At 36.3% G+C, this 21460-nt stretch overlaps 1 protein-coding gene across 2 annotated transcripts; it reads left to right on the top strand.

The window, feature by feature from the left end:
- The first annotated feature begins 3691 nt into the window (after nt 1-3691).
- On the top strand, nt 3692-20691 carry ercc6 (excision repair cross-complementation group 6). 2 transcript variants are annotated; one of them, XM_052612877.1, is made up of 20 exons: nt 3692-3838; nt 4293-4711; nt 4823-4943; nt 5105-5213; nt 5913-6618; nt 8210-8341; nt 8685-8843; nt 10522-10657; nt 11454-11624; nt 11980-12156; nt 14948-15064; nt 15390-15485; nt 16430-16648; nt 17087-17197; nt 17293-17412; nt 17535-17629; nt 18063-18208; nt 18550-19237; nt 19345-19423; nt 19524-20691. In XM_052612877.1, exons 2-20 carry the CDS (start codon nt 4326-4328, stop codon nt 19947-19949), a joined length of 4194 nt encoding a protein of 1397 aa, XP_052468837.1. In that variant the 5' UTR covers nt 3692-3838; nt 4293-4325; the 3' UTR covers nt 19950-20691. The 2 variants fall into 2 exon arrangements, with proteins under 2 accessions (XP_052468837.1, XP_052468836.1); XM_052612876.1 differs by having other exon boundaries at nt 3698-3838; nt 4316-4711.
- The last annotated feature ends 769 nt before the right edge of the window (nt 20692-21460 follow it).

Genomic DNA, 21460 nt, shown 5'->3' with positions numbered 1-21460 from the left:
TATTGGGTCTCCAAGCACATTAAGTTCCCATGGTGATAATGGCAAGCAAAAGGTGAAAAAAAGACTTACGGTCCACTTCATTTCTTTCAAAGAAATCACATATTAGTCTTCCATCTCCCCTACTGTTGTGGGAATTTGGGCAAGAACTAATAGTGCTGAATTAAAAGGGAAGGGAATTGAAGGAAATGCCAACTCCAGTTCTAATATTAGCCATGTCATGCAACAGTGAATGCACAGCTAAATAAATAAATAGTATACACACATGATAGTTCAGAAATCATTCTAACATGCTAATTTGGTGATCAATGTTTTTACTATTAAAAATGTTGTGCTGCTTAATATTTTTATAGAAACTGATTTTTTTTTTTCAGGATTCTCCAATGAATGAAAGTATTCATTTCTTTAAAAATTTACATTTTACTGACCCCAGAGGTAGTGTATGTAGTTATTTGTTATTTTTAAATATCATTTACAAATAATTAAAGTACCTTTTTTATATCACAGTATAAAATGTGGCAGCATAGTAGAAAACTTATTAATTAATTTATTAATGTATTAATTGTACAAGCTGTATGTGCACTGCACTTTAAACTAGCAGCACCAACGTGTTTCTGAGGACATTCATACAGCTACAACCGCAGGTGGTTGCCCAATACATTACCACCTTATAAGATTCAATAAATGACTCATATCTGCTGGCAAGTCAGATCAGGGAGAAAATCCCCAAAGTATGGAGCCAGTTGACATTCCTTTTAACAGGTCAGCCTTTGATTCCAAACAACATTAAGAACATATCACTGGCTGAGGTAATTCATTTGTGGCTCCGTAGTTTATTTGAGTAAGCTTTCTCCACCTGCCTACACTCTTGGCTCTCTCCCGGAGCAACCTGTACAGACTTGTGCTGGGAGCAATTCAAACATCTACTTTTATTTCCCTCCCATGAGATTTCCCCTCTCCTTTTTCATGCAGTGTACATGCTGAGTAAATATTTTAATTGCCCATCCACCTTCAAAAAAATTCACACAGAGGCAGAAATTACGTAAAGCAGTGATTAAGTGATTTCATCATACACATTTGTTCAAGATGGCAAGAGATTTACTGTGGTGCTTGTAGTTTCTGTGCCATAGACATTTTAGTGAATTCTGATAAAGAATGTTCATGTTAAAGGAATAATAAGAATGCAAAATATTAAAAGTATCATAAGAGTGTAGTCATACAACATGTGTGCTATATTTCTCTTCTATGCACAATAGTTTGTTGTGAGGAACAGTATGAACTTGTTCAAACTCTGTTATTTAATATTAACAATAACTCCCTGTGTATATGCAATAAATGTTATTTGTTTCTGCTCAGTGGGCCTACGTGACATTTATTAAGTCTATTCGCAACATACAAAAAAAAAAACATTGCTATAATGCGCTGTGTATATTTTAATTTTAATGTTTGGTTAAGATGCCTCTGCATTTGTGTATGGCTGAGTAAAACGTGGATACGATTTTAATTAAATCCTCTGTTTATTTTGAAATGCTCCGTAAATAAACACTTTGTACCATCGGCTTTGCTTAAGTTTCTGTTCATAGTACAGATGTTCCAGTGAAAAAGAAAAAGTTAATTTGGGGTTTACACAAAACACCTTCCCATCAATCTATCAATAATCATCTGAAGCTCCACTAAGAAGTAACATTATTCCTCATATTTCACAAAGATCTAACTTCAGGGGTCAGAAACTACAAAGTAAAGGAAAGAAGTGAGATTTTAATTTATAGCATCATCAGAAGCATAGACTTAAGCTAACCCAAGATTCACAAACACACACACAGACACACACACACACACACACTCAGTCTGATCCACTGAAACCTTCCAGGTGCTGCACATCATTGTATTTTACAATATGAATAAAAAGCATTTCATGTAATTCATCACTGAAGCCTAGACTTATGATTCCGATTTGGGGATTTTTCTATAATCTATGGATTTATGGATCTTTGTATCATTTATATAATTTTCGGTCAATTCTTAATAAAGATATCTACAGTCCAATTTAGTCAAATTGACAGTCTACTTCTAGCATTTAAGATTATTAAATTTTCAGATAGTAAAAAAAACATAAGATTAGAATTTTAATAACGTCACAAACTCAATGAGCTTTTCAAGTAAGATACACTGCCAACAAAACAAATAAATAAAACCATTGTGATTGTTGAAAGATGAACGTATTAGGAATTATAGAAGACAATTAAGAATAAAACATTCAGAAGAAGAGATTAATTAAACACTGGATATATCAGTTAGTACCTCAGCAATCCCAGGTTGACACAAAGCCAAATAATATCATTTATTTCAGGCTTCTGAAAGGAAACATACGGGAGTGGAAACCTATCATATGGAAGAAAACATCTGCCAGCAAACTCAAGGACAAAGAACAATTGAATTAGGCTGACATGATATCATCAAGAAAATAAGTAATAAAGTATAAAAGTTGTGCAGACCAAGCACAGGATATTATGGAATGGTTGTTTTCCTGATCGCTTGCTTTGATGTGTCACAAACTCTTGTCATTCCTACTGTAGCCTATTTAACAGAGCCATTGAGGAAAGGAGGAAAACAGAATTGGAAAACTAAATATAAATCTATTATTCTTTCGGACTTTATTTGGATTGGATTGGAGGCACGAGAAAGTAATCAAAGTCTGGGAGACAGTCAATAATATTAAGCAGTTCGCTTTCGCCATCTACAGTTCATTCACCAGTATTATTCTAAAACAAACACAAGCCTCAGCCGAATTAACACTAAACGCTTGAGAAATTGTCATTTATGTAGCCTATATATATGTTTTATCCCTTAATGATGTTGAACATTTTAACTGTAAAATATACATTTATGAAGAGGGTGACCGTGTATTCAGTGTAGGGATTGTACCACTGGCGTATATTATCCAGACCCTCAGTGGATTGAAAACGTTTTGATCTCAAGAGGGCGCTGTATGATCTTGTAACGTGTCCATTAAGCGGCAACGTTGGCATGCTAGTCTACTACATAATGTTTTATTAAATTATAAAAATAAGGTCAATAAACTGATAATAATAGTTGTTAAATGTTAAATCAAATTGATTTCGAATTCAAAATATGTAAATAATACACAATTTATACACAATAATAATAATAATAAATGTAACATCTCAAAGCGCTTCACATAACAAATAAAACAAAAACACACCATAAAAATGTATGAAAATAAGTGAAAAACAAACAAACATATACATACATACATACATGCATTTATATATATATATATATATATATATATATATATATATATATATATATATATATATATATATATATGTATCAAACACTTTTGGAAAGTGTTATACTATATATATATATATATATATATATATATATATATATATATATATATATATATATATATATATATATATATATATATATATATATATATATATATATATATATATATATATATTCATTAATTAACTAATTAATTCTTCAGCCCACAAGTATGCATTTTATATACAATGAATACAAACAGGTAAATTAACTCGGGTTAGAATTTTTGCCATTATTAATATGGCAATAACAATATATCTCTCTTTACTTTCACTGTACATGCGATATTGACTTTTATTTTGACACGTTTCCTCAGTCGGTGACATTTACGTCGTGCCTTGAACTTTCTTTCTTCACAGTTTAAAATGCAGTGATTGTATAACAAGTTCACATGCTAGACAGTAGTACACAGCAAAATAACGAGATCTTAATGGATTTCACGTTAAAAGAATAAATCATTTAAAAGAGTCGGGTCGTTGTGAAGGTTTGTTGTTTAATGTTGTGCTTTTTAGAAGTCATGAGTTGAAGGCTAACAACAATAATAGTATGCTAGCAGTTAGCATTTAGCACATAAGCCTATACTATTAGACAAATCGTTATTTAAATAGTTTTCAATTTGAAAGTGAATAATCAAATATCATTTTAATCACATTTGTTTTCAAATTAAACGGTTCATCGCGTTGTTATTGTGTGTTACTTTGAAATTCGTGGCTGTTGTAGTATTCAGTTATTGTGTAACGTTATGTCTTTTGTTATGTTCTTTGACAGTTACTGTAATTGTTCAGTATAGCTGCTTTAACCATTTTAAAAATATATTTATGACACAAAATACATTTTAAAATGGGATTCGATATATAAGTTATTATTGTTCAATGGTTTTCTTGTTATTTTAATACTTTTACTTTGGTGTCTAAGTAATCAAACGTCCAATATTACAGTCTTAGATCACCCTTATTCACAGCTGCTTGATAATGCCAGTAGAAGGTAACAAGGACCAGGCCCTGGCTCCTTTGTCCAGCCCCGTCAGTGCCCTTACTCCTGGAGTCCAAGAAGACAATGGCCTTTCCATCCCAAGAAGCAGTAAGGAAGAGCCAGCAGCAACATGTCCCGAAAATGTTGGTTCACAGAATCCTAGAAAATCACAGGCCCTGCTCCAGATCAACCGTCAGGAGATCCAGTCAGTGGACCGCAACTCTCAGGCTGCTGAGCTGCTGGGATTGGGAGTGGATGTGTACGACCAGGATGTTCTCGAGCAAGGTGTGTTGCAGCAGGTGGACAGGGCCATTCAGGAGGCCAACCAGGCTGCGGCTAAAGCGGAGGCTGAGAAAGAATATGAGTCCGTACTGGATGACGTCAGGTGAATTTATGCTTTCTTTGTTGATCTTGAAACAGTGTACATTATTGTATGTTTGTCAAAGGATGAAGTTAAAAGCTAAATATAATGTAGTTGGTTTGTAATGCATTTCAGGTCATGTACAACGGCTTTGAAACACATCAACAAAATTTTAGAGCAGTTAGCCCCTCATGCTGCATCTAGCAAGGACATCAGTCGGAAAATTGAGTCTGTCAAACGACAAAAAGAGAACAAGGTTAGCATGAGCTGGAATTTTTTTTATTATTATTATTTTTATTTTTGTTGTTGTTGGATTGGTTTACCCTGTACCACTGTGGATTTTTTTTAATATCCTTTTTTTAATTGATTGCTATTATGTTAAATATATTTGAACTTTAAGTCCGTTGCCTTTTACAGGAGAAGCAGTTAAAAAAGATCAGAGCCAAGCAGAAGAGATTGCAGGCTGTTCTTGACGGAGAGGATGTCCAGAAGCTCGAGGCAGAATTATTGATTGAGGATGACGAAGGTAAGTTTGAAACAGTTCTTTGCAGAGGCTTTACGTTCATTATTAGCACTATCCATTAAATATATTGTAGCATCATGAGCTTTTTTGATCTTGCTGAACAATAATTTTGAGTATATAAAAGAGTGTTACATATTTTACATTCACAGACTATCTGTATCATGCAAAGTTGTCTTTTAATATTTGCTTGAATGTATTTTTGTGGAGTACTTAGATAATAGTGGTTCTGCTTACTGGAGAAACCTTTTAAGGAGCAATGTTGGGGCTCTGAATTGATGTTCATTAGATGTTATTTTCTAGATATAAAAACCTCTCAGCATATTGTCAATTTATAAGACTCAGTGAGCTAAAATAGATTATACTGACCAGTATGGTTGTTAATATTATATTATATAACATTAAAAAAATAGTTGCACAATTATTATATTATGTAACATTTAAAAAATAAATGCACAATTTATGATCACAATAAATGCTACACATACAATTTAAATATTCAGAAATTATTCATGCTAAGTGTTTTCAGAGCTGATTTATTTATTCATTCATGTAAAACACTTTCTGCACATTTAAACAAAATGTGACAGAATGCCTGCATCATGGAAAGTAAATTTCCCTTTTTGTCTTTCTTCAGTGTTTGCTTTGATAAGCTTTTGTGTGCCTGTTAGTTTTACTGTTCTGCACTCTGTTTGTTTTTGTTAGAACCAGGCCCATCCACCTTGGGCAGCATGCTTATGCCAGCCCAGGAGTCTGAATGGGAAGAGCTCATCCGCACAGGTCACATGACCCCCTTCGGTTCACGGATCCCTCAGAAGCAAGAGAAGAAAGAGCCTCGAAAGGTTATGCTCAGTGAGAACTCCGGATTTGACAAGTATCTTGATGACCAAGCCATGTTAGCGGATAGTAGGAAGAGACCCATCTTAAAGAAAAAGATCACTAAGAAAAACTCAGGACAGACCATGGATGGCAAAGAGAAAAAGAACAAATCCCTCTCCAGCAAAGATAAGAAGCTCCAAAAGCGAATGCGTAAGCTCCAGAGGACTGCTCTGAAGGCTCACCCCAAAGCCAGGGCCAAGGTGGAGAAGGAGCCACTCCGAGCCAGGAGGAGGAAAGGTGATGGAGAGCAGACGTCCGACAGCGAGGGTTCAGAGTACATCCCGAGTGATGAGCTGATGGATCCTGAGGAACCAGAGAGAGATGATGATGATTTCTGGGTGGATGAAGATGAAGAATACCAACTTAAACCATACAAGAAGAAGAACCAAGCCAAAACCAGGAAGCCCAAGAAGGAGGATGAGAGCGATGAGTACATTCCTAGCAGCTCAGATGACGAAGACTCACAGAAAGGCAAAAAAGTCCAAAAATGTAAAGACGATGGAGATATTGAGTGTTACAGGCAAAGGATTAGGTAAGTTTAGTTTGAATCCATTATTTCCAAAACTGTCACAATCATTACAGTCAGAGTCCATTCATATGTTTAGTTACTTTGCCTAGCATGTATGCTGGAACAGATAGTCTAATCCACTGATGAGATTGGCAGCTGTTCCTTGACTAAGCAAATTCTATGCCTATTCATATTTTTTCATTATGGTATGCATGTATTTATTCCAGTGTTAACGTGCAAATAGATGGAAGCAAACCTAACAAGATTTATGCATTTGTATTTATAGTAAGCAAATTGAGTTGGCATACGCTCTCTCTCCATAGTTTCTCCGCTCTGATTGGTTTAAATGTGAATGCGGCTACTCATTTCTGCTATGGTGGCGCGCAAGCAGTGCCGAGCGGTGGAGGAAAGGGGGGAAAAGCATAATTAACTGAACCAATGCTTAGTCTTGACTTAATTACAAGTGCAGTCTCGGAAGCCCCAGATAAAGGGAACAGTTTCATTGCAGAGTGACAGGACCAACCCCAAATGAAGATGGATTTTGATGGACTCTCTGTGTACCTTTCTTGGGGAGCTCAAACTCCTAATTGTCTATATCAATCTTAATTTGCCTTTCTGACGCCACTTCCACTAACTGCTGTAGCTTTCCCTGAAGCCAGAAATGGGTCAATTAAATCTGGCCTGCTGGAGTAAGGGGCAGAGGAAGGGAAAGGTCTCTCACTCTCTTTCTCTCATTGGTTTCCGTCTTTGTCTGTCTGTAGCTCTTTGGCTAGGAAATTAAAAACCGAGGCCGGGGACTTTTGGTACCTGCCCGTCCCTTGCAAACTTTCCCGTAGGAGGCATCTTTAACGGAGTCAGATTTTAAATGTCAGCAGTAGACTTGTTTTAGTTTGAGAAGATTGTTCATCAAATACGTTATGTGAAGTCTACAGCATGGGAAATATCTGTGGGGTCTGCTGTTCAGTGTGACACCGTGTCCACACCAGTCTGCGCTGTGTTTCTATTTTTGACATGCAGCACAGCTACTCGAGCCACTTTGTTACTGAACTGTAGCCTTGTGCTTAGTGGTCGACTGATATTAATTTTTTTATGGACGATATCATGCAGAGCAGGGTGGCTGTAGCCATAATAAAACAGATATGTATGTGATTGCTTATATCACACTTAATTTAAAGTGTAAATAACACATGCTGCAATAAGATTTCTGTATATTTTACACAATGTGTGTTAGAAATGAGAAATCAATCATTTGAAAACAAATCAATATGAAAAAAAACAATTAGTTGTTGAAAAATAAAACTTTAAAATAAAGATATTTATACTTTTGATAGCAGTTTCTTTGATTCTGTAATTCTAATATTTCTTACAAATAAAGAAATAGTTAAAATATGACTAAAAAGGAAGTATATTCCATAGTCTGTGCGCACTGGGAATCACATTCCGGTTACACAACTAGTTCGAGATCAAGAAAAACATTTTGGCCAACGGGATCATTATATATTGGTCAACAACTACTCATACTTAATGCTGATTGGTCTGTATTGATGAATGTTCAGTGATAATGTGCCGATTTAAATGCCTGTAATGGCATTGTTGTGGTTTTTTCTTCTTGCAGGAAGTGGAAAAGGCGCAGACTTTGTGAAAAAGAAGCGAAGAGAGAAGCAGGAGAGGATGAGTCCGAGGAGAGCGACGTGGAGTTTGATGAAGGATTTAAAATGCCTGGTTTCCTCTGGAAGAAACTCTTTAAGTATGGCTCAACACAAATCACACATACAGTACTCTAATAATAAAAGAAAAGAATCAATAAGTCAAGGTTTTCTCGCACATGCTCATACAATAGGAAATATTAACTGTGTCAAAAAATGTATGAGTCTTGAAAGCTGAGCTGTAAAGGAGGGGAGGGGTGAAGTGCTGTAGACTTGTGTTGTGTTCTGGTTGTGTTTTACAGCACATCAATTGGGCAACACTTATGGCCCATTTATCCAGAATCAATAGTGATAATGGCCTTATGATTAATTCAGCAGCCACTGTGTTTGTATTTGTGCTGGATCTGCGTTTTGTACTACAAAACGTTTGCTTTTGTTGTCCAGGTATCAGCAGACAGGTGTCAGGTGGATGTGGGAACTGCACTGCCAGCAAGCAGGAGGTATTCTGGGAGACGAGATGGGCCTGGGTAAGACCATCCAGATAATTGCCTTCCTGGCAGGCCTGAGCTACAGCAAGCTAAAAACACGCGGCTCCAATTACAGGCAAGAGACTCCACTTGGTCATACATTTTTGTGTCTATATCTGCTGTATTTATGGAAATCTGTTTCAGTTTCAGAAGAAAAAAAAAAGATTTTATAAGTAATAAAAAAGTAGTTGATATTAATATAAAACAAATTCTTAACATTTCTTTTTATGGAATGGAAATGGGCTTCTGTATTCTGTCTTTTCTTTGAGTCTTATCCTTTCCAAAACATGCTCATCATCATTAGCCACCCAGTCACACACGCACACATAGATATGTACAAACACTGGTAAACACTAACACACATAAACATAGCCGTCAGCCGTCTCCCCCACCCCTCCCAGACTCCGAGTCTCGATTGCGATGAATATTTCAGCAGCTGGATTTCTGGTGGAGAGAGGTTTTGGATGAATTATTAAAGACATTTCAATTATGATATTCCTCTAATTCTCTTAGTGGCGGCATCAAAGGAGAAACAAGGACGTGACATGAAAGAGAGACTGCTGATTGGGCAGGGAGCATGGAAAATGACATGTAATTAAACATGCTTAAAGTAGTGCCTTTTTACTTTTTGGCTTTTCATGCCATACACACTTGAGGTGGAGGCCCTCCTGGATGGTCAATAAGCTGTCTGGCATCGCCCATCCGCAAATTGATTGTTTGCAAACTCAATTATGGCTTGCTATCAACTGCTTTCACAATCTGGAATATCATATCAAGCCGTAATGCTCCCAAAGCCATTTAGTGCGTTTCGTCAGTTCATCTCTTTTAGTAAACACTCATGTAGAGAGGAAGAGCAGAACAGCTGTGGTGTAAGCTCCTGGAGTTCATCACCTTGAAGGTAATGTGTGTAATTGCAAGTAAAACATTTGTAGGTGGATTTTACCAAAAAGGACTACAGATAATAAGCCAATAATGGTATTGACACAGAACTCTCCTGTTTGCCATTTGCACAACATCACTGAAGTCAGATAACCAGTAACCAGAGAAAGGTTGGTCTACAAGATGCTTTTGAATCACTAAAACAAAATGACTCACAAGAGACATTTGTTCATGAATCATTTTACACTGGTTATATTTTTTTTAATGCAATCCACAAGGACAACTCTATAGAAAGCAGTTTCTTAACGTTGTTTTGCAGTAAATTTGCAAACTCAAGTTCACAACATAGCTTACATGTATATTTATTTCATAAATGTATATTATTTACTTTTTTATATATAAATATATGCAATTTATTCCCATGATGGATTCAGTGTCACAGAAATGATTGTATTATACTAATTTAGTGCTCAATAAATATTTCTTCTTATTAAAAATAATAAAAAATAGTGGTGCTGCTTAATATTTTTGTGAAAACATTATTAATATTATTAGCATAAATCTTGGGTGTCATTCTAAATATCTTTACTGTCACTTTTGATCAATTTCATGCATCCTTTCTTAATAAAAGTATTAATTTATTTTTAAAAAGTCATCATGACCCAAACTTTTCAATGGTATCATTTATGTATTTATTTTCTTGCTTTGCTGCTGAAGAGTGCAGGGCTTTGAATTATATTTGATTAAAGGCTTTTGTTTACCTCATATGAACAGCAGATGACTGGTTGCATATTAAAAACCTGGTGCATATTACAACTAGTAATCCAACTCTCATAGTTTCCCCAGTGTTGTGACCACATTCTCCTCTCCTGTAGGTATGCTGGATTGGGGCCCACGGTCATTGTGTGTCCGGCTACAGTCATGCATCAGTGGGTGAAGGAGTTCCACACTTGGTGGCCTCCGTTCCGTGTTGCTGTCCTCCATGACACGGGCTCCTTCACCTGCAAAAAGGTGAGTCACGCTTTTCCGGAGCTGAGAACATCCATTGTTGAGACTGTCATAATGCGAACTGTTTTGTTCCACTCTGTATGTAATCTCAACCCCCAAACTTTTCTATGAAAAGAAGCTACATGACAACAAGAATAAGATGAACGGTGTCATTTTGGCCTGTAACGTTTATGCCAGTGTGAGGTTTTCCCCTTGTCAGCAAATATCCTAGTGTGTGGAGTCGAATTGGCTCCAAGGAAATGTTAAATTAATTAAAGCTAAGGTAGCCGGAGCTGCTGTGGGGCGGCTGTGAAGCGTTTACTGTGAGTGGTCTTCACTGCCCCCCTCCCCACCCTGCCTGACACAGTGATTAATGGGGGTTGTTGTCTGGCAGTCCGTGCTTTGCCCTCTAGGTGGAGAGTTGGTCTCAGGAGCTTGTGGGAGAGAGACAGAGGAACGTTTATGCAGCGTTGGCACCTAATGATACGCCTTCACGCTAACACTAACACTCCTGTAGAGCAGATGTACCTGATTAATTGGCTACAAAGTAAAAAAAAAGAGCGTGTGTGTGTGTGTGGGGGGGGGGGGGGGGTCTGGGAACAGAGGTTAGTTGCTTTGCAGGTCTATAATTGGAAAACACTTGAGACCGTTCATGTGAGACATCAAAGCAGATGTATAGACTGGTTGTTCTGATGAAGACAATATCACCAAGGGCCTGATACCGGCAACCTATAGCAATTTCCTCAATTTAATTAACAGCCAAAAAAGACAAGCGAGTTACTTTATTTTATGTTTTACTCCTTTATTCCTCTTTTTTCAGGAGAAGCTCATCCCAGAAATAGTTGCGAGCCACGGCATCCTCATCACTTCCTACTCATACATCCGTATCATGCAAGATTACATCCAGAAGTACGACTGGCATTACGTCATCCTGGATGAGGGCCACAAAATTAGGAACCCCAACGCTGGGGTTACGACGTCATGCAAACAGGTGACCGTTGCTTTCTTTATAATAGAGTTCTCCTTTATTTTACAATCAAGCTGTCAAATGAAGTCCCAGGGGTATCGCAAAGGATCACAAGTAAAGCTAGTAGAGCTTTAAGAATGATCTTTGTTCAGTGTGTAACAAATTATATGAGCTCCAGTGCTATTGATCGCTATATAAAAAAAATCAATTTTAAATTTCACAACACTTTGATTTGGTATTGAATAAACTGAAGCTAATGGAGCTTTAAAACCAAATCCATCACAAAGGGAGTCGAGTATTATCTAACTGCTTGTGCACTTAAGCTCGAAAACTATTTTGATCTAATAAATGATGTGTTTTTTGTTTTGTCTGTACACAGTTCCGGACACCCCACCGTTTTATTCTCTCTGGCTCACCCATGCAGAACAACCTCAAAGAGCTGTGGTCGCTTTTTGACTTTGTGTTTCCAGGGAAGCTGGGGACTCTGCCCATCTTCATGGAGCAGTTCTCTGTGCCCATTACCATGGGAGGATACTCTAATGCGTCTCCAGTGCAGGTGAACCACTCATCACCCAGAGCTTACGGATCAATCCAGTTAAAAGTCTCTCATTATTTAAATATAAGGCTATAATTTGCATCAAATATAACAGCATAATGAACACAGAACACATTGTATATTACACAGAGATGGAAGTGTCTGTATTAATTCAAAGGCATATAAAACAATTCGAACAGCGTAGTGATGCTGTATGGTGAATGAAATCTAGATGCACCATTATTAGGAAACCTTTTTAATAGCACACTTACTTTATGGATTTCATTTCCGAACTGCTTTAAAAGGCTATTGATGTTTCCTCTGCCAATAATAAAAACCTTTACTAATTATTAATGTTATTAAATGGTTGTAGATAGCTAACCCCTGACTCATGGCGCTCTCTCCTTTCCCAGCTGTCTGCACATTCCCGCTGACCAGCCTCATACATTCATACATTTTGTTTTAGTGGATATTCATTTGAGAAATGAGAGAAGATGATCTTGCAGTTAGAACACTTTCTTCTTTTCTTTGCACGAAAAATATATATATATGAAAAATGAACTAACATCCATCCAGTGCACTATTTAAAATCACTTTGCACTCTCATATATCTGACTCCCAGCTATGGAGTTTTTAATTTTGTGATCAAATTTAACACCCTTATTTCATGAAGATATTTTGTAATGATCATTTTAATTTAACTAATTTTCACATTGTTTGTTATAGATCAACATCTCAGGAAAATGTTATGGGTTTTCAAATCAAAATAGGCCTTTCAGTTATGAAACAGGATATCAGTTTCAGACATGTCCACTTTAGAGGACACCAGGACTTAAAGGGATAGTTCACCCAAAAATGAAAACTCAAACAGTTGGTGGTTACCGTTGACTTCCATAGTATTTTTCTTTTCCTTCTATGGAAGTCAATGGCAACCACCAACTGTTTGATTACCAGCAATCTTCGAAATATCTTCTTTTATGTTCAACTTAAGAAAGCAATTCGTACAGTTTTGGAACGACATGAGGGTGAGTAAATGATGACAGAATTAAAATTTTTGGGTCAACTATCCCTCTAAAGAATGTTTATTATGCATTTTGGGAGACACAACAAGTGAATATGAAAATAAATTATTTATCAGTATACCTAATGGTAATTATTAAACTTCTTTTTCATTACATGTTGCCACCAAAAATACATTAATATGCAAATTAGAAACAGTTTATAGATACATTGATTATAATGGAAAAATGTTTCCTGTTTATGGCCATTTTACACACATTGAATAAAGCAAAATGGTATATCAGATCATTCTGTTATATAGTTTATAGCATAGTTGAGAATCATCTTTATACAAAATTTGGTATAAAAAATAAAAATTGGTTGGTTATTAAACAAAATCCTACTATTTTTGCATTTTCATGTCTTTTCATAAAAAATAAATTAAAAAAGAGGACTAGTGAGGACATAGCATAGCATATTAATAAAATATTATTTAAATATATATATATTTTTCAATGTTTTTCTTATTTTTCAAAAAAAAGTAAGGACATGTAAAATAATAAATTCTAAATCTGGGAAATTCTAAATTTCAGAATTTAAATCAGGAGAAAAAACATTCAGGACTTTGAGCAAGACAACATTAGGACATTAGAAATGTTTTAAGAGCCTTTTAAACAACAGTTTGCTAATTCTTTTATAATCATGCATGCAGCTTTTACATATTTATATATTGAGAAACTACATGTAATATATATACCTTTAAAATTTTATTTGTTATATTGCTGGACCATTTAAAATTAAACAGTGAAGGGAAAGGTTTTTCTTTATTGTTGAGAAAATAATGATGGCTTACAAGTCCAGAAAGAAGGAAACATGAAGTCTTGAGCTCTTTTGCAGCCAGCTTCATTACTAAGGCATATGCTGTATCACTATTTATTCACACTTCTCTCTCTGTATATTTCTCTCTTTTGTCCTCTCAAATGGGCCCTAATCCGGGCTCATTGTACGCCCTACAGTGTTGTGGTTCAACTGCAGGCTCTCTTTTGATCTGCAAACCCCTTTAAATTACAGCTAAATGGCATTTGGCCTAACGCTGGATCAGGAGAACATTATTGATAAAAGAGTGCAGCCCCCTATGGAGTCCAGCAGCACTCTTATGAATCTTTAATGTGTCAATCTGCTGATCGGAGGAGAGAAAGAGAGCAAGCGGCTGTTGACATGCCTCAGGACACACACACATTTGTTTGCCTTTCATAAAGTCTATTGAAGTGGATGCTTGTTAATTAGCCAAAAACATACATAGATTTTAGTTTTTTGGTGCTTGCAAAAAAGTTAAGACATACACACTGATGTTTAAAAGTTTGGGGTCTGTAAAATTTTTTTTATGTTTTTGAAAGAAGTGTCTTGAAAGATGCTTACCATGCATTTAAAATGCATTTATTTGACAAATAAAATAAAAACAGCCATATTTAAAATAGTAAAATTTAAAATAAAATTTTTCTACATGGTTCTGCAGAAATCATTCTAATTGTTCCAAAAACATTTATTTTTTCATATTTATTTTTAATAATGAAAACAAATAATCTGCTTAATATTTTTGTGCAAACTGTGGTACAATTCTTCAAGATTCTTTGATGAATAAAGTAAAAAAAAATGCATTTGTTTGAAAATATAAACATTATTATAAGCTCCTTTATTGTCACTAGACATTTTAGATTTTTTGAATCTAAGTACTATCAACGGTTTTCATGTTCATGAGGAATATTGTTATTGATTTGTCGCTAATGGTATTTTTTTAATTTCTATTCCTCAGGTCCAGACAGCCTATAAATGTGCTTGTGTTCTTCGTGACACGATTAACCCTTACCTGCTGAGAAGAATGAAGGCTGATGTGAAAGCAAATCTCTCTTTACCTGACAAAAGTGAACAGGTGCCCATACAATACATATAACAAAGAAATCTATACTCCACTATTTGTCTGGGCATTCCTTCTTACAGGAACTTGCATTTCAGACTCTGCTTGGCCTGTTTATTTTATTTATTTATATATAAAAAAAAAAAATGTTTTAAATGAAGCCAGTGCATCAAGCTTTATGTCAGCAAGCAATTCCAGAATTTGCAAACATTGAAACTTCATTCTGTTGTTTTAACTGTTGAATAATTATTTAATAAATTTAATAATTATTATTAAATATATGTTGCCTTCTATCCAAACATCAACAATTATAGCCTATAATGTTTTATATTCCGAACAGGTCCTGTTCTGCAGATTAACAGAAGATCAGCGTCAGGTTTACCAAAATTTTCTGGACTCCAAGGAGGTTTATCAGATTCTGAATGGAGACAAGCAGGTAAAGGATCCATGTGTGAAACACTTATGTGATTGTTTAAAATTGATGATCTTCTGTTTCTCACATATTCAGTATCCATTTATTTGAGAGCGTTGACGGGCTCTATCATTATATGTTCACATTCATGTTTAAAAGCATGTAAAGAGTAACATTTAAAGAAGTTCAGGAATTTGTGGTGAAATGTTTGAACATTCCAACTGTATAAGTGTTTTTTTTTTTATTATTATCATGTAGAATAAATGAGATACAAAATATGTATGATTCACCATTAATTGTTGGTCACTAAAAAAAAGCTAGTTAGCAAATCAAGTTTTAAGCTTTTAAAGCAGCTGAAGCACTGCTGTCATCAAAGCAAAAGTGAGTCAAACTGTGCAACTTTTCAAGCAAATTATGCAGATAACAAAAAGTGTGTAATGAAAAAAAAACTGTTATGTTGAACTGCACTTTTTATTAATAATATGTGTACAGATACATTTTCTTTGTCGATATTACCTTGTCACAAACATGCAAAATCGGTTTCATTGATAAATGTTGTGTCGGCCTTATACAGTTGCATAAAAAAAAAAATGGTCTATGTGATCTATTGACACTCTTTAAGTGTCACAGAAAAGAGGAAGCTCCTTTATTCACACTATTCATCACAATGCTCCAAATGTGTTTTGTGGAGGAAAAAGCTGTGGGTTGCAGAGCAGTTTACAAACCCCTCTTATGTGGTCACAAACTCCATTAAGCCACATATATAATGCAAAGACTGCATTTACTTCAAGGAAGAGACTGTACTTTGCTCTGGTCAATTACCTTCATTAAATTAACCAGGTTTATTAATATTAAGATTTGTGTTTGCTATTTCTTACAAGGAAAGGGAACAGTTTTTCTCCCTCCATTAAATGTATTAAGATATCCACCCGGTGTATTCATCTCAATTCCCCACCCTGTGGTTCTAGGTTTTCTCAGGCCTCATAGCTCTGAGGAAGATCTGCAACCACCCGGATCTGTTCACAGGCGGGCCACGGTTGCTCCGAGGCATCCCTGATGATCAGCTGACTGAGGAGGAGCACTTCGGTTACTGGAAACGCTCTGGGAAGTTGATTGTGGTGGAGTCACTGCTGCTCCTGTGGTTCAAACAGGGACACCGAGTTTTGCTTTTCACCCAATCCAGGCAGGTCAGTAAGAAATGAGTGACGAAAACAAGGAGAAGAAAAGAAAATGTTTGCAGGTTGGCAATATGATCGGTGGAATTTAGCCAAATCCATCCAAATAGATCCATCAGGCCATCGTTGAAGTAAAGATGTGTGAATAAACCAACAGTATTGATGGATAAGCTGCACTCTCCCTATCTCCAGCAGCACCACTAAAGGACCAATAAACGTATTATGTCATTTTGCCCTCTAATAGAATTCATTAGGAGATCTTATTGCATTGTAGGGTGTCTGTCAGGACCCAGCTGTCTTTGTTCAATAGAAATGAGATTTGGCTTCAGAGAGAACCTAAAACCCACACAGTTGGTACTTCTGTACATGTAATATTAATCTCACTTAATCCTGTTAGCACTAATCCTGTTCTCAATGCTCTGTCTGAAACCATTTCTCCCACACACACAGATGCTGGAGATCTTGGAGGTGTTCGTGAGGGAGAATGGCTTCTCGTATCTCAAAATGGACGGCACTACTAACATTGCATCCAGACAGCCAATGATCACTCAATTCAACCAGGTGAACAAGATCACGGTGTCTGTGTTATGCTTTCTGTGATGGTTAAGAAGCTTTCAAATAAACTTTTTTTTTTTTTTTGCTTTTTTTTTTTTCAGAACAAAGACATCTTCGTCTTCCTTCTGACAACAAGAGTTGGAGGTTTGGGAGTCAATTTGACTGGAGCCAATAGGGTTGTAATCTACGACCCAGACTGGAACCCAAGCACGGACACTCAGGTCAGCCAAAGCAGTATCTTGCAATTAGAATGCATGTTCTTGCAGTATCTGATCCAAACTATTCTTCTTAAAGCGTGCAGCAAAGAACGGTATTGATGTGAACTGTTGACCCCTTCCTGTAGGCTCGTGAGCGTGCCTGGAGGATTGGGCAGAAGCAGCAGGTGACGGTTTACAGGCTGCTGACAGCTGGAACAATTGAGGAGAAGATTTACCACAGGTTAGTTTCCTAGGGTTTGGCATTGAGATGGAGCTGGTAATGGTGAGGAAGACTATTATAATCCATAATGTCCTACTTCTGTCTGCAGGAGCTCAATAGACAGTAATTGAAATGCATTATTTTTCTTAATTAGATATCAACACAGTTTGCTAATTGGTCGCGAAAGGCTGTTGTAGACTACCGGGTTATTTGTGGGGAGGCGATGAGAATTTGGAAAGGACTGTGAAGACCAGGGTTGTTTGCATATAAATTTTTGCTATTTTGAACTAACCACAATGTATTTAAGCAGATAAACCATCCAGCAGGGTGAGATTGTAGCATGTCAGTGTTTAAGCTATAAAGGAAATAATTCAGAAAATGTGGGACTAGGTTATATAATAATGATTAAAAAACAAAAAAAGTACATTATTCCTTGTTTTGTTTTTTTCAATAGACAAATCTTCAAACAGTTTCTCACCAACCGAGTGCTAAAAGATCCTAAGCAGAGACGGTTTTTCAAGTCTAATGACATTTATGAACTCTTCACGCTGAGCAGTCCTGATGGCTCCCAGGGAACAGAAACCAGTGCAATATTTGCAGGTAATTCATGGATATGTTAACATGTTAACTGAACATATTTTCTTTGCAAGAATGTTCATTTGCCTGATTTCACAAAGAGAACGTGTGTTGAAATCATTGTAAATAGAATTAAAAACTGGTATGCTGTCAGGAAAAAAATGCTTGTCACTGGGGCAAGTACCCTTAAAGAGACAACTATATTCCTTGACTACCCTGAAAACATGGATATCATTATCATCTTAAGGTAGCAATATGTGCCCTTAAGCTACTACAATTAACCATTTAGGGATAAATAAGATAGAAAGTTGATCTTTGCACCAGTGACAAGCTGAAGTTTTATTTATTTTTATGTTATTTTATAGGCACAGGGTCAGATGTGCAGGTTCCAAAAAGACACAAGACCTCCCGTCCATCTCAGGGGACCTCGAGACCATCCTCTTCATCTACATTTTGTGTTGACGACCAAGATAACACATCTCTGTCAGGAAATAGAAACGCTACCTCAGTCAATGGTCTCTCAAACAACAATGCTTTTGGGTCGCAGAACAATAGCCTTGAACCTCATTCCACTGCTGATCGTTTGACAAACAGCACTAGTAAAGATCATTCTTCTGCAAACAGCCCTCAAAAGCACAGAGAGAAGAAAAAGCACTGTGAAACGCCAGAAAAGGACACGATATCCTCAGACAGACACCAGCGCAAGCATAAAAAGCGCAGGCACTCTGAAGACGCGAAGTTTGAGGGCAGTCGCATTCCGCACCTGGTGAAGAAACGGAGGTACAAGAAAGAGGAAAATGAGGAGGAGGAAGAGAGAAAAAATGAGAAAAAGAGTGACGATTATGTTCTAGCCAAACTCTTTAAAAAATCAGGGATCCACAGCGTCATGAAGCACGACACCATCATGGAGGCATCGAACCCGGACTATGTGCTTGTGGAAGCTGAAGCCAATAGGGTTGCGAAGGATGCGCTTAGAGCGCTGAAGATCTCCAGACAAAACTGCAGGCTTTCTTTCTCAAGAGGGCCAACAACAGCAACCCCACCTTCAGTCAAGTATGTCTGTTTTAATTTTAATAAAAAGAATGGAAATTAAAAATAATGTGTATTGTAATATTATCAAATTTAAATACATCTTAGTAAATAGTGAATTTTGCTCCTAGGAGAAGGTTTGGGCATAAGAAAAACTCTCTTCTGTCTCAGTCGTCTGGGACAATGGCAACAGCAGCAGAGAAATGCAAGGTATGTCTATAAGGAGACAATATCCTGTGAAACCCCAAAAGAATAAGAAATAGTTGTTGGGCACTCATGTTCTGTTCCGTCTTTTCTTTTTTTACTATAGGATGCAGATATTATAAAGAAGTCGGTTGTAAAGAAACCAGAAAATGCTGCTCACTTCAGCGGTGAAGGAGCGCAGGAGGAGTCTGGTTCTCTCTCCTCATCTTCTCTTCTCGCTAGAATGAGGGCCAGGAATCATCTCAAACAACCCCAGAGACTAGAGGAAGAGGAAGAGGGAGAGAGAGAGTCTGCTGCCGTGCATGCTACCCCTACAGAACACGATGAGCTTCTGGTTGACCTGAGGAACTTTGTGGCCTTCCAAGCTCAGGTGGATGGCCAGGCGAGCACCAAGGAGATCCTGGAGTACTTCACCCCGAGACTCACTTCCACACAAACACCAGTGTTCAGAGAACTGCTGAGGAATATTTGTGAGTTCCACAGACTTCCTGGTCAGGAAGGGATGTGGAAGCTTAAAGCTGACTACAGGTAGACAGAGTATATTAAAAGCTATATACTGAGAAGCTCCAAATGGAATATATACCTCACACTTCGAAACAGGTGATCAATGCATTAGTTATTTTAAGATTACAAAATGTGTGAATGCAATTCATTTCAATAATCCTCCTAGAACTTTCCAGGTTGGCCGTAAAACGTACAAAAGAATTGTATTGACCCAATTATTGTACAACACTCCTATTGAATTGAAAAAAAAACCTGATGTCATCCTATTGTTGTTTTTTGTAAAATTCCTGGAATTTACTTGAACTTGGGAAATCTCTTGAAAATGTGTTATTCATGCAATTATTGTAGAGACCAGTACTTTTTTCTATACTACGTTATAATACTATTACAATGTTTTTGTAATACTGCTGTGATTTTCTTTTATATTTCTTTTTTTTATTATTATTCACTCAATTATTGGTTGATAATTGAGTTCTACCAATAATTTGGCAATAATGGAAAATGTACATTTTATATAGGGTTTTCTACCCTATAAGGTGCTTGGTGTCAATGTGTTTCCATGACATTTTAGTAAGTGAAGATGATTTTGAAACTTATCAAATCAACATTATTTAATGTCTTGAGAGTACCTCTGCCTTTCACTTACTGTATGTTCACTGAGAACAAATTAGATCTAATGTAATTACAATGTGTAAAGCCAGTGATGGAGTTGAGGGAATACTGAACACATTTAAACAATTAAATGGATTCATTAAAAGTTACCCAATAAGCATCCTCCTTTATATCAAACATTTTATTAATATAAGCTAGGAAATTTAATGCATCACTATATGATGAACCAGATACACCACCTCACAGGGGCTTATTGGATCTCATTTAGAAAAGGACTATGATTTTCTGTTGTTGCTTGTTGCACATTAATCACAATGCCATGGCCTCTCAGGGACAGGCTTTTATTTCTTGTAAGTTAATGTGTCAGAAATGAGTATATTGTTTGCCAGTGCGAGTTAGCACACAAGCAATTAAAAATAATTTCAAAAATACTTCTGCAATTGCAAAACTATTTTATTTTATTATTATTTTAGTGCTTTTGTTATAATACTTTTCAAATAAGAGCGACTACATTTTTAAATGAACTGAAAAATGCTTTTTGAAACAATATAAAACAGAGCTGAATTTATTCAACGCTCTATTCGAGTTTTCGACCTCATTAAAAATTTTTATTCGTTTCTGCAGTCGATAATGGGCTCAGAAAAATATTTTACTAATTATTTTGTAGTCTATTATTAAAATTTTATTTTTAATATTGAATATTTGTGCGCAAACTGTCCTGTTGCTGACCAGGGTACTGGAAGTTTGTATTTTGTCTTTTCCTTTCTTATGAGACCTCATGCACACACAATCATTCTGTTAAAAATTGAAAATAGCAATTATTCAGTCGCACGTGCATTATAAAGACATGTTTTAAACAGAGCGCTTAATGGCACTTATTTCATCCGGCACATATAATACACTCCCACCCAGTCAAACTCCCACGAT

Source organism: Carassius gibelio, chromosome A13, assembly GCF_023724105.1.
Source record: "Carassius gibelio isolate Cgi1373 ecotype wild population from Czech Republic chromosome A13, carGib1.2-hapl.c, whole genome shotgun sequence".
NCBI lineage: Eukaryota > Metazoa > Chordata > Actinopteri > Cypriniformes > Cyprinidae > Carassius > Carassius gibelio.
This window is presented reverse-complemented; position numbering and strand designations above follow the sequence as displayed.

Coding starts and splice junctions, on each gene's coding strand:
- ercc6 (XM_052612877.1), top strand. CDS start 4,326: ATGCCAGTAGAAGGTAACAAGGACCAGGCCCTGGCTCCTTTGTCCAGC. Junction 12,157..14,947: donor CTAATGCGTCTCCAGTGCAG/GTGAACCACTCA, acceptor TCTATTCCTCAG/GTCCAGACAGCCTATAAATG. Junction 17,413..17,534: donor ACCCAAGCACGGACACTCAG/GTCAGCCAAAGC, acceptor CCCTTCCTGTAG/GCTCGTGAGCGTGCCTGGAG.